Source organism: Numida meleagris, chromosome 3 (genome assembly GCF_002078875.1).
Source record: "Numida meleagris isolate 19003 breed g44 Domestic line chromosome 3, NumMel1.0, whole genome shotgun sequence".
NCBI classification, from domain to species: domain Eukaryota; kingdom Metazoa; phylum Chordata; class Aves; order Galliformes; family Numididae; genus Numida; species Numida meleagris.
Window position 1 is genome coordinate 63,459,471 of NC_034411.1, and position 13,858 is coordinate 63,473,328.

General features: G+C 36.7%; 1 protein-coding gene across 1 annotated transcript in view; it reads right to left on the minus strand.

Moving 5' to 3' along the window:
* The window catches only part of RFX6 (regulatory factor X6), a 33,676-nt gene continuing 20,206 nt past the window's right edge, over positions 389-13,858 (minus strand). The window contains exons 8-19 of the mRNA XM_021392757.1: positions 12,640-12,717; positions 12,433-12,546; positions 10,439-10,488; positions 9,517-9,676; positions 8,583-8,727; positions 7,404-7,513; positions 6,313-6,430; positions 5,104-5,226; positions 4,261-4,470; positions 3,237-3,746; positions 2,123-2,341; positions 389-881 (exon numbers count right to left, since the gene is read on the minus strand). Of these exons, the coding sequence (XP_021248432.1) occupies positions 718-881; positions 2,123-2,341; positions 3,237-3,746; positions 4,261-4,470; positions 5,104-5,226; positions 6,313-6,430; positions 7,404-7,513; positions 8,583-8,727; positions 9,517-9,676; positions 10,439-10,488; positions 12,433-12,546; positions 12,640-12,717 (2,001 nt within the window). The 3' untranslated portion in view covers positions 389-717. The remainder of the gene's footprint in view (positions 882-2,122; positions 2,342-3,236; positions 3,747-4,260; positions 4,471-5,103; positions 5,227-6,312; positions 6,431-7,403; positions 7,514-8,582; positions 8,728-9,516; positions 9,677-10,438; positions 10,489-12,432; positions 12,547-12,639; positions 12,718-13,858) is intronic.

Consider the following 13,858-nt stretch of genomic DNA (forward strand, 5'->3'; position numbering starts at 1 on the left):
GTTTCAGTTATCCACTTATAGTAACAGGCTACTGACATTGGTTAGTTAATGATATTTGTAAGTTTTGTTGGTTTTAAGAAAAAGAAGTTTACTTTAAAAGAAAAAAATCCCACAACATGTTTTATTAATTTCCTGAGAACTTTCACTTACACAAGTAGGCACTAGACACTTGAAATTAACTTTCCAGAGCGCAACAGTAAAAAACTTAAGGATTTCGCTTAGTTTCATTTAAAACAGTAAAAACTGACCTTGTAAACATTTCCATAGGAGGTAGGATACATACATTTGACAATTTGTCAAATAAGAGAAAGTAAACAGTTACTCTGTTGTCCTAATAAATAATTAGCAACACAGGCATTAAATAAACATTTTTATATAAAAGATATGTGAAAGACTAAAATAGCATTTTTAATAAATTAGGAAGAGATGTAATCATTTCTTTACAAGTTAGTGTTGCTGTCAAGAATCACTCGTTCTGTATGTTCACCCTGAATTTCTGACTGAAAAGCTGTAATGAGAACAATCCTGAGTCATTCACAATCAGGAAAAAAGGTGAATATATCTGCTTTGCTGCCTGGAGGAGTGCTAAAATCTCTAAAATGGTTCATGTACTACATGTAATACTTTTGTATTCTACCAACCTAAAAGGATTGTCATCACAGCCTTAAAGTCTGAAATGGAAAAGTAAGCTTAAGACAGTGACACGTCTCTCCCAGTTCAGGTTCCTCCAGCAGCTGCTCCCATGAAGACTGTGTTAATTGGTGGTAAAGATGATACCATGTCTCTGTTTGGTGGTTCGTGGGACTCCAGATTTTCCTGAGGAGGGAAATGACCAGATGTTCCATACATACACTGTGAAGATGTGGTTTGCATGTTTGAAGCTGTGGAAAAAAAAAGGTTCACATAATTGCAAGTTTTCTACCTACTGTATTTAACAAAAAAACAGACAAAACAACAACAACAACAAAAAAAAACACAACACCACCCAAAACAAACAAATCAACATCAAAAACACAATACAATTTCATCTGATGGAAACCCTGATCTACCAGGTACACCAGGTGAACTGACATTTCAGTAATTCTGTTCTTCACTGAATTTACTTATACTTCTACAATTTTTCTTCAGTGGCCCTTCATGCTGTCAGGGAATAGCATGAGGGAATAAGCCAAAACTAATGCATCAGTGAACTCTGCTAAAAATCCAGCTATGGGCCTGAGTATGAGCCATCTTCCAAGACAACTGCAAAGCTGTTTGTATATCTTGTACTCATCTTTTCATATCTTGCACCATTCAGGTCCATATGCACTGATGGTACAACTGCCATCACCTAGCACATAACACAGCATACAAAAGAAAGTTGGTGGGCACAACCCCCATCTGGTGATTCTGGATTCCTCCCTCCTGCAATGTAGCATCCCTAAAAGAACTATTAAATTCTTGCCGAGCCTTAAAGAGGCAAGTAAGGACTGGCCTTCTATGTATGCTTAACAAATAAGTAATAGGAAGAGGTAACCTTGTGGAGAAATGAACAGACTGTGCGCTAGTTTACACCTTCCATGCAATACTTCAAAGTCTTTTGGGAATGCAAGACTAAACTCAGCTACCATTTGTTTAATGTACATACCAAAACTAATACCTGTTGATTAGGTTATTTCACCTATAATTCACTCTCAATAGGAAATCTGCCTAATTCACACAGTTACTGGAGCACATGGAAGGAAGGGACTATAATACAGGAAGTATATCTCTAGACATCACTGATCCAGGGTTCATTTGATCTGCTTGACAGTGAGGATCCCAAAGAGCCCTTAGAGGAGCCCAGTACATTACTAGCTCACTTCATAGTTAAAAAGTGTTTCTTAATATGTAATTTTCTGCAATTCAGGTCATTCATTCCAATCCTTGTGGACAATGAATCACAGCTCTCTTAAAAGGAACAAAGAGTTATGAAATGCAGTGTCCTGAAATTTTAAGGAAACATCTTAGGATACATCCCATGCACTTAGCTATTTTATTTTATACTGCATCTTAGATGCTATATATATGAGCTACACTTTAACTCTCAGCTCTTGTTAAGATGCTAAAAAGTTTATAGCTCCTCAGTCTTGGATATACTTACGCATAGCAGTCCGACAGACAATTGAAGGTGAGGACTCTGTGTAGTATGAGCCTGTTTGTTTTCTTCCGCCGTCATCCAAGATATTCAGTGGATCATGTATATCACTGTATGATGGCAATGATCGAATGCTGCTTACACTGCTGATTACAGAAACATGTTGATCCACCATTGATCCAAGTCTGTGAGATTCTGGATAATTAATATTGTTTCCATAATATCCTATTGACACGAGATTGGAAAAAAGAAAGTAGAGTGAAATTATTATTGAAGAGAAATGGTTGGGTAGGAGCCTGTGGTAAGTTGGAGCAAAAGGTAATTGTTATTGGCTGAGTTTCCTGAGAATAAAGTTATTTATTCACACACATGGCCTAGTCACCTTAATAATGCATGCAGTGACGGACCCAGAAGAGGGATGGATAACAACAGAGCAAAACAAATCCTAGTTCAGTCATGCTTTCAGTACAGAACTGCACCTCCATTCTAAGTTCAGAATTAAACAGCACCCTGCAACCAGTGGCCAGAAGAGATGCCATATGGACTCATATCAGTCATGCAGACTTGTGGAAGGGAGTTCAGTGCTCCCTTCTGAAGCTGACAAACAAGGAAAATACACGCTGAAAAAAATTACTTCATGGTAACACACACTTGTCATATACAAACTCATATACAAGCAATATCTCCACCGCATTTTTCCTCCAGAAGAGTGGTGTTTTTTCTGACTGTATCTCTGAAGCAGATTGTAGCAAAAACTTTACCTTGAATTCTGGGAAGTAGTTTCATAATAAATGTTTCAGGGGATTTTCAAAAGATTGCTAAATGGCAAAGTCATCCTAGTTTTGCTTGCTTTGTGCAAGACATGGCAATGGTTCTAGAGGAAGATTGGCAGAGATGCACCAGAGGCATCTGAGGTCAACTGAGGATTTCCCAGAGGAAAATAAATCCTGAAGTAGCTGGTTAATCTGCTTTACAATCTACGTATGTCATCAGAGAAGTAAAAAACATGAAGGTATAATTAAGAGCTGAAATACATCTTCCAAAGAAAAAAAGCAGAAAGTATTTCAATCCAGCAAGGAAAGAGAAACAAAAGGGAAAAATAAAACAGTATATATTATACCGTTGGGAGCATTAGGGGGATATGCTGCTCCTGGGCAAGTAGACGCTGAGTTGCTCAAGAAATTGAAGCTTCCCGTATTCAGAAACTGCATATTGTGTGCATCCTGAGTCATGGATGAGGAACAATAGCTAGATGGTGATCTGGCACTGTATGGAGATACAGCACAACTGTTGTTGAAGTAGTCTCTGGAGAACTGCTGTTCACTCAAGGCACTGAATCGGCTGTGCTCTACTCTGTGGTGGTAAACTCCTGAAGTGGAATGGGCCTGAGTTCTGAACATAGCCTGGTAACTGGAATTGTTTCCATAGCAGTTCTGATTAGTTTGTGACAAAGTCTGATAAAGGGGTTCTGAGTAGGAAGAGCACTGTGAATGTGTGGATAACACTGGGCCTACACTTGGAGGTCTCACAGCCATTGGGCCCTGGTTAATAACACTTCCTCGGCTGACCAGGGCTGGTGAAATGGGTGGAGTCATCAGGTGACCAGTGCTTTGAGGCAGCTCCATCTGACCTGCAATAAATAAGCATTAGCCACCTTTAGCATTCATACTGCAGTCCTGCTGAATACAGTGGATTTGTTAAGACACGAACCCTCTGATGAAGTGCATGTTACCATCTGAAACCTTTACAAAGTGGGTCCTTACACTGGGTCCCACCTTTAATCCATTGCTTTGAGCTAGAAAGCTTTCGAATGCCATTTTCCAGATTGGAGGCTGGCACATTCAGTGTGAAATCCCAGCAGTTAAAAGTCTTGTCTGCTCAGGAGGTTACGTATGTTCATGCCTCATAACAATCTCATCAAGCCATGACGTGGGATATTTTTATCATTGTACCAAGAGGATGTATTACTGGCAGGTCTCTACAATTGCCCCCTTCCATGAATCAGCACAGATGCTGAGCTTATGGAATGTTATTTACTAGAGGTTCCCATAAATACATATGGTCATTGCTCCTCTTACAGTAATGTGCTATTGTGAACTGAAAGACTAACAAGCAAACAAGGGACAAAGAGAACTGCTACATACCTGTCAGCTGAATATTCTCACCATCTCCTGTGGCAAAGGGATTCAGACCCGAAGGCATACTGCTGGGCCGGCTAGCTGACAAGGACACATAGGTTTGCTCTGCTAGACACTCATTTTTGACTGAAGTGTCACTGGGCAGAGAAGCAGCTTTGTTACGATTTGCTAGGAAGCAAGAGCTCGGTGATGCAGTAAAGGTGGCTTTGCTTGCATCTGGAATAGTAAGTAGAAAACTCTTGGTTGCTGTTATGTGTGCTCATTGCACATAAATTCAACACTATTATATAAACAGCACATGAGCTGTCTGATTTGTTCATAAACTTGGTTGCTTATTGTTATGTCATTTTAAGCTCATTTTATTTCTCTTCCACAGCAATATTTCAGTCAGTTGCTAAATAGGGCTCCAACCTCATGTTCCAAACTTGCAGGGATATTCATATTTTGTTAACATTTCATACACTCCTAGTTCAAGGTGTAACTACGTATTTCAGATTTGGCTGAAAAATTGAATTGGGAATTTCCACTATCTCTGCTAGACATACCTCTCTTCACACCAGTTTGTGGCCCTTCAGTTGCAACTACATGTGGGTTAATCACACCCAAGATCATTTCAGTGATTCTGTGTAGTAACATTCCCACAAAACTTATTAAGTGAACTATGGTTGACGGTGGGAAGGAGTTGATGGTTGATGGTGAGTTAATGGTCACAGCCTTTTCAGGTGGTTTTAACAATGTGACCTAAAACTACAGCTTCAGGAAAAGAGCATAAGACTATTTTTTGTATAAACAAATATGCAATTTTCTAAAAATGCAGGAATACACTCAAAAGAACCACGCTCTAGCTACCTAAATTCTTCATGTATTTGTCCAGTAGATTCTGGAGTTCTTGTTCTTTGTCATTGTTGAACTGTGTCTCTATGGCAAGCAGGATGTACTCATCTAGCAGCATGCGGATCAAATGAAAAGAACCTTTAAGGAGGAGAAAGAGGGAGAGTAGCCAAGTTATCTTTGTGACCATCTCTCAACACTCTACAAGAAGCTGGTGAAACAAACAAATAATCGTGGACTTTAAATGACCTGGCAAGACCAACACGGGATAGTGCCTAACTTCTGGCTCTAATCTCTCTTTGCACTGGCCCACCTAGCTCAATTGTTTACTGTCCTGTAGGCTATTTGACCACTAATTACATCAAAGAAAAATACTGATGAAAGTGAGACGTGCTTTATACTTGAAGAGGGCACACAGTGGAACTACATAAGGCTGAAGTCTGCTAGAATGCCTCTGCCCTATTTCTGTTTGCTTTGTGCTAAATAACCAGACAGTAACCGGTGAAGTCTTTGACCTTATTTCAAGGATGTATCACATTAAAAATGCATCTGTCCTTATAGCCATTTAAAATAGCTGCTGAATTTTGGATAATGATGTACCTACAACTACAGAAATAACCTGAGAAATGACGTACAGTATTTAAAGTTAATTTCATTTGCTCTCGCATTTTCTGTATTACAAAATACTATTTCTGAGAGTCCTCAAAAAGATAAACATTTCTAAAGACAGATAATTGAACCTTATTTTTTAAAAACCACAAAATAGTGTTGAATGTTTGCTCATTTCAGAATTAAAAAACAAAAACTGACCTGTCAAATTCTTTTTGCTCTTACCAAAAAAAAAGCCTATGCACAATAACAACAGTATTTTTTGGTCCACATATGAAATAAATAGTTAGAATTTTCTGTCTCCTATCAAGATATGTAGTTACGGCTCCAGTCCCAGATTAAAACAAACACATTTTCCAGTTCTCAAATGGCAACATCAAACAGCAATTTAAATGAAAAATATATTGGAAAATGAACATGTGACACAGATCACCAATAAATTATTACAATCATTTACTGTGAAACATTAGTTTGAAAAGCACACTACACAGTATTTGTGTCTTTGATAACAAAATCTTTAGGCTAGGGCAGGCTCCTCTGCTGAGAAAGTAGCGTAAGGTGAATAAATGTTGGCACATATGTACAAAAATGAGAGTTGTTTTCATAAAGTCAAGGTACCAAAACTTGATGCGTTGTTCAGAGTGAGGTTATGCATCACTCGAGCACCGAAAAAGCTCCATTTAAGAAGAAAGTCTTGAGCTCTCTTCTTTAACGACCTCCCATTTTGCTTGCTTGCCTGAAAGACAAAAGTAGCAGAATAGTGTAGGTATGCTAACTTGCTTTCTACACACAGGAAAGGAGAAAGGAGAACTGAATATGCTTAAAAGTTCGAGGAGTTCTTGACTCAGGCTCATGTGGCAGAGGGGACGAAGCTGCTTCATTTAAACTACCTTCATAAAGTATGTCCTAAAGTGATAAACAGCAGCATTCACGCTTTTAATTGCTACCAGAGTAGAGCTCTGACCACATTCAATGAAGTAAACTGCTTACTGCTTGGACTCTGCTGTGACCTGAAGGCAGATAAATAAGCTCATGTTATAATACTGAAGGTGGGAAATAGTTCTGTGTATATACAGGTGAAAAGGACAAAAAGAAAAAAATATCCTCTGGTGACATATTATTCCATATAAACAGGGAACAGAAATTAGCCTCTGTACTTCAGTGTAATCTTTAGAATACCTGCCAGACTTTCTCTTATAAAATGATATGCATATTACTGTAACACTGGGGCTTTTAATGCTGCTCACTTCATACTCTGATTTGTTTGTGTGGTAAAAGTATGCTCTGTTGCTTTCTCAACAAGTAGAAGGAAAGTGTTGTGTGAGTTTGAGAGTAACCACATCTTGTGAAGCTATAAAACTGCATTTTCCATCCTGGTCTGTAGAAGCCTTCCACAGGTTAGCTACTTCTGAATCCATCTGCTGCACTAACCTATACTACATGCAGTATCATCCGAGTAATATGAAAGAAAGATTTGCTTCTCTAAGGAACAACTTTGGCTCACCTTACTGGGCAATACCTCTGTGATTCTTCAGGCACAGATAAGCTGGATGGGCTTCTTCCATGTCAAGCTTGTGACAGTGCTGACTTTCATGTTTTACTTGATACTTCTAAGTTTTTCACAAATGTAAAAATATTCGACAACGCTCAATATGATTAATTAGAAGTAATTAATTAGTCTTGAGTAAGGGAGAATATTTGAAAGGTACCTTAATAACCCTTTGCTCAACCACAGTATCCAACCATTCAATGAATGATTCCACCGTGGCATTCTTCTTTAGAAGGTCCTTCAGTTCCTGGAATACTGTTATAGAGTCGTCTACCATATAAAAAAGGAGAATATATCATTCCATGTTATTCTGAACACGAGAAAAAGCCACTCACCAGCTGTATGACAATACTGTAGCATGGAAAGGAAAGGCAAAGAATTAGACTCGTGAAGAAATGAACAATTCTTCAGCGAAGTAAGCAGATACAGATCTATTATGCATATATGTTTTACTTATTTTAGCATTACAATGATAAAATATAGTTTTACAAGAAAATAAAAGCAAAAAAATAGGATGTTTTACATTCATTTTAAGGCTCAGCCTTGAAAACCTATTACTAAGCTTAGTAGAACAGTTTTATCTGTAGTGCGACAGACTTCTATAATGTTTTTGGTTTCCTTTACATTTTATGAGTTAAATTCTCTATTTCCCATTCTTGAGAATGTTCCTGAATGGGATTATGATTCATTATGTAAGAGAACAAACTTTTCTGATCAAAATAACAATACACAGAAGACAACACCTTGCTATTATTCTTTCAGTTCTCCTAACTCCAATCTATAGGTTCTCTTTTAAAAAATAATACAGTTAAATATCTTTTTTCAATAACAAGTGTATATAAAGCTAACTGCAAAAAAATTACCATCCTCTGCATTTGTACTTCACTCAATTTTCTTCATTAAAATAGCTGTCATATTTTATAGAAAGTTATGTTTTTGTTTTTTACAGATCAGCTTTCAGCCAAAAATAAAAAACAAAATCAAAGAATGTAAACTAGCCTTAATATTCATTAAATTACGCTATAATTACACGTGGGTTTTGAGACATTTTCCAAGAATTCATGCTAATAAGACAGAACTTGAAAAGGGATTGTATTACAATTAGCAACTGCAATGGAAATCTTTTTTTCAACAACCATTTAAAATTATCTATCTGGGATGACTTCCCAGAGCAAACTTATATTTTTGTAGGACACACTAGGGCAACAAACTGGTTTTCTTAAGCTAAAGTTAATGCTGAGCTAGATCACAGAATGCAGTGTGCCTCTTCTCTGCCAATCTCCATGGAATGAAAGAGTGGATTTATTTTAACCTTACAAATATATCTCCACAGACTTACATTCATTGTAGATCTCCCCATCAGAATCTGTGCTCCCTGAGACTGCAAGGAGTGCCTGAGAACCAATACTATTCAAATCAACTTTTTCAATATCTGACACCATGGAATTCACCACATGCTGATCAAAAAGTGCTGGCCGAGCAATCTGTAAGAGAAAGCAAGACAAAATGCTGAGAAGCTTCTCCTCAGAGAAGAATCAGTAGCTGTCTTTCCTCAGCTGTGTTTATCGCAGGTCAGATGAAACAGCGTTTTCCTTCCATTATACATCTAATATTCTTGTAATGTGCCTTCCTTTCCAGATCATTTTCACGTCACCCCCATGCTACTTCTGTCTTAAGATTTACCCAACAGAAGTCTAGGTCAAGAAGAATATATGGTGCATCTACAGTTATTCATGAGGGTTACTCCCTCAAAAGACTGACCCATTAGTACCTAAGCTCCCAAAAAGATACTGTATCTTTTTCAGCAATCTACCAAACCTTCATATGGAGGTGCCTCCTAATTGCAGATAAGAGCATCCTGCCAACTCAACCTTGGAGCCTTCAGCTATCTATCAAGTATTCCTTTCAGTTAAAATTCAGAAGGGATAAACTCATTAAAGGACAGTGTGGACAAGACAGTGAACCTTTGCAAGGCGAGGAGGAACTAAAGCAAATTCTCATATGTTCCACTTTATCATATGATTGCCAAATGTTCCCATGATAGTAGTTCACTGTAACCATGGTCTTCCTTCTCTACTATAAAATTCTGAAGTTCAAAAAATCTAGATAAAATCTATTTATGGCCTCTTCCTTCTTATTTGCCAAAAACTACAAGGCCTACGTCTTCCATGGCTGAAGTCGAACATTTGAAATTTAAGGAATTAATATCTGCTAGCCAGAAAGATGGACTGAATACAGTTTTCAGTGTTTAATGTACGTCTTTTTCTGTTTACCTGTGCTAGGTGTAAGAATGATGTCTGTCGTTTCAGAGAGGAAACAAATCTTCGAGCAATAGGCAGTTTCTTATCCATCAGGATTTCTGGTAGATTTTCCAAAGAGGAAACAACCCACTGTTCCCAGTTTTTTGCAAAATTTCTTATATCTGCTAGTAAACTACATTAAAAAAATGTATTTTAGAGAAATAGCAATAAAACATTTCTTGCATTAGTTTAAAAATGATTCACAGAATCCTGGACAGATCTGTGAATTACTCTTCAGGTATCCCTGAAAGGAAACAGGAAATGACTGATGGTCAAAAGGCTAAAATTGACTATGTACTGATCTGTATCCCCGCTGAGAAAAAATTGTAAGCCATCTGCCATTTGAAATATGTTGAAAACAACTAGCTTTAAGAATAAACCATAAGAAATCCAAGAATCATTACAGTTATCTGAAACTCAAGATCTTAGATAGACATAAAACCCCAAATATGACAGCATCCAAGGGAAAGGAAAAGTGAGAAGATTCAGACGTAACTTATAATAATCTTCTTGTAATTGTCTTGTCAAAAAAACAGATACCATAAAGATACAAACCTGAAAAGTATTCTGAAAAAAAAGATAACAATTATTTTTCCTCATACAACAAGAGTATCTATCTTTTTTTGGTCTTCCAAGGCTTTAGTCTAGAAGAAACGTATTTCAAGATATTCAACAAGCCAGTAAAACAGGACATTAAAATACTGTCTAATATTTTAAGGCTGTTCTACAGCTGTCCTCACAGTTGATAGTATTTTGCCGTATCTACTTTACTGTTCTAAAAATGAGTTTAAATACTGTGAGAAAAAAAAAACTCTGTATTACAGAATTTCTGCTGTTTATTTTCCATTTTCCTGGAATATGACTATCAGTTAGAATGTATCATTATTATACCTACCTTTCTGGCATTTCTTGCATTGTTGCAGGGATAAGTACATCTGTAAGAACCTTCAAAAAGGTAACATAAAATGATATCAAACTTCCACTGGACACTTCATTCTATTCATTCTTGTCTACTCAGATTGTAAAATGATAAGGACAGGGAATTTATACAGAGTAAAGCCATTCAACCTACTGTCCAGATTTCTCGCTGTACTCATATTTCTCCCATCACTATTAGCTAGGTGAATATCAGATGTGTAGGCACCTAGATATTTCCCATTCTTAATGTACGCTTTCTTGCAGCATGCTAGTAAAATAATAAAGTATTACCACTCCTCCCTTGTAGTAGAGCAGTCAATAGAAGTGAGGTGCTTAATCATTCTGACTTTTCACTGTTAGTCCTAATAAAGCAGATACTCAAGAATCTCACAAGTCCTCATACATACGTCTGACTCTTCCTACTGTCATATTGCATACTGCATTGAAGTTCTTCAAGGTTTATGACAATCCATCCATAGCTAAGAAGTGTGGTATTATGGAACTGTTTTGGCAAAAAACTCTGCCAGCTGACATGCCTTCTGGGGCAGCTTATTGCAGAGGGTAAAGTTGCTAGATCACCCATATTGTCAAAATATTTTTCCACTAATAATTCAAATGGTTTGAAACGCCTCCTTGAGTGTGCTGACAAGAATGTCTAACAAAATAATAAGAGAGAAATGGTGAGAGACAGAGAGGAGGGACAATGATAAATTAATTAACTTTGCATAATTCTTCTTTATCAGATTTCTAATTCAGTGATCCTCTAGTATTTCTTTGTCCATGACATTAAATATTAATTACAAACAAAGTTAGTATTGGATCTACTGGGCCAGCAGGTTTAAAGCAGAAAAAGCCTCACAAACATAGTGTACAATATAGCCTCTACAAACAAATTAGGCGTAACAGCTCATTTCCAGGGTAGTAATTACCATGTTCAGTGTTAATTACCTTCTTACTTTATAGCTTGATATGCTTCTAAGAAATACGCATTTTCTTTCCTTTGAAATTTTCCCTCATATTTATGTGTATTAAAGAATGACAGATACATGACAATATGGCACTCAGTGCTATACAGCCTCAAGTCTCTTCTTTTGACTGCTCGGTGTTCACTGTTCTGCCATTAATTATTTCCTCGCACTGATACTTAGTTGCAAAATGTGTTGAAGAGAGGATGAAAATTCTTTCCTGATTAAACTATACGCTATTTCACAGGAACTTAAAATATTTTACATGTATTAATTAATAATCTAATTTTACAAATTAAAAACACAGGAACTTTGGTGGTATTACTTTCTTAATTTATTTTTTATTCCAGTCCACTCTTACTTAACTGTGACCTTGAAATGCTCTTTAGTCTCACTAGCACAACTATTTGTGTGATCATGCTGGGAAAGATCTAAGAGCTCACATGGCATAAAAATTCCACAAAACAAATGTTTCTTACTTCTTTTTAAAACCTGAACCAGCTCAGAATGCAGCCAATTAAACAGTTTTGCTGATATATCTAACAGTATGGGAACAGAAATGAATGCTAAAAGGCAAGAAAAGTGGGCACATATTAATGCAGTATTGTTCCTGACCTCTACCATGAAACTATGGCCTAACGTAGCCTGTGAGTAGCAGAATCACAAGTGGAATCACCTTGTTGATATGTTGAAGACTGTCTTTGCTGGTAGAAATGGCAATAGTATTTTATGTAAAAACACAGCTTCAATTTTCATTCAGGTTTAACTTACTCAGCCTTGTCAGTGAAGCCACGAGCATTGTTTTAGCTAAATACAAAACAAGCAGGTAAATATTTCGCCATTAGTGAGCTGCTTGTAGTCACAGAGCTCTGCTCCTTGCTGATTCACACAGACAGATGCAGAAAGCAGGCATGACATCCTGCTGCTGTAACTTTGACACTGTTTTCACACAGATAAAAGCTGTAACATGGCTGAGATTATCCATGCAACTAAATACCTAACTTACCTTATACAGAATTGAGTCACAAACGCAGAAGATGTCAACAATGATGGGATTTTCAAGCAGGGGAAGAAGATGGTCAGGCATTCCTTGCCAAAAATGTAGTAAGAAATGCTGAATCTAAAGGAGTAAGAACCAGAACCATGGACATAAATAATGCTTTCTTAGCTCCCTATGTATATATACCAAGAATGTGTGTTCAAACAATCTTACCTCTTCAAAGTTCCCATTAATTGCATTGTCAAGGACACACTGACAGTGTGTTTTGTACATCATGATAAGAGTATCTACCTATTTTGGAAGAAAGAATAATTAAACAGAGTTTCTTAAATCTCTCCTATACTGCAATTGATATCTAGGTTTCTGCTTTCTGTAGCTAGAATTTAAACATTAAATATAAGATGTATTACAATGTGTATTTACAAGTGCGGCCTTTATATCTAGAAGCAATGACATCACAAATCTCTATTTTTTATCAACACCTTCAAGTTTCAATGTTGCTGTTAGAAATGTAGTTAATTGAATCCTTATACGATGTGAAAATGGGAATATCAAAGTAAGGCAATAGCTAGATTAGCCAGTCAGATGGTAAATTCGCTTTTCTGAAAGCTGTGATTAATCCTGAAGAGTAGTGCAAGTTAATCATTAGGCTACTATAGGCGTCTATGAGTGTTCTGAAACATCATCTAGTTGGACAAATGAGAAAAAAGCTGCCAGTCATTTGGTCAAAGTTTAATCCCTACCTTACAGGAACTGAACTTTAAAAAGCAAAACTCCCTTTCATCTCATCAGGCTAATTTATCTAAGTGGAGCATTCCCTTACTTTAAGAACCCCCCAGAGTTGTTACAAGAGTCTGTAAAAAAATTACAGTAAAATTTAAAAATTGTAATAAATTATAAAACAAGAGTCTTGTGAAGTATTTTCAGGAAACAAATATGAATGTTAGCAAAACCATTCTTGTTGCACAGAATCATTGTTACAGCTTGTGAACTTCTCCAGCAAACCAAAGTCAGGTTTTGAATGAACTTAGAACAGTTTTATTCCAATAGGTTGAGCACACAGATTTCTTTGGAAATTGACCTTGCTGACTTTCAGAGCTGCTTCTGTAACTACATATATTTTAAAAAGTAGGGCAAAATCTGAGATTCAAGAACAGTATGATAATTTTTTGAAGGTTTTGATGGAAATTCGAAGTTTGGATAATATTTCTTCAGAAACATATAATGAAAAAAATATCAATCTATTTTAGTAGTGATTGCTACACTTGTGCAATCTACAGCAATTTCTACTGCATGCGCTCTCTTAAAAATTTAATGCAGGAGTCAAACTTCATGTATGCGCTCTCTTCAGCAGAGTATCTAAGGTTCATTTAGATATTTCCTCTGCTTTAAAGACTTGGGAAAGTCACTTCACTTTAATCCTCTGTTAGAG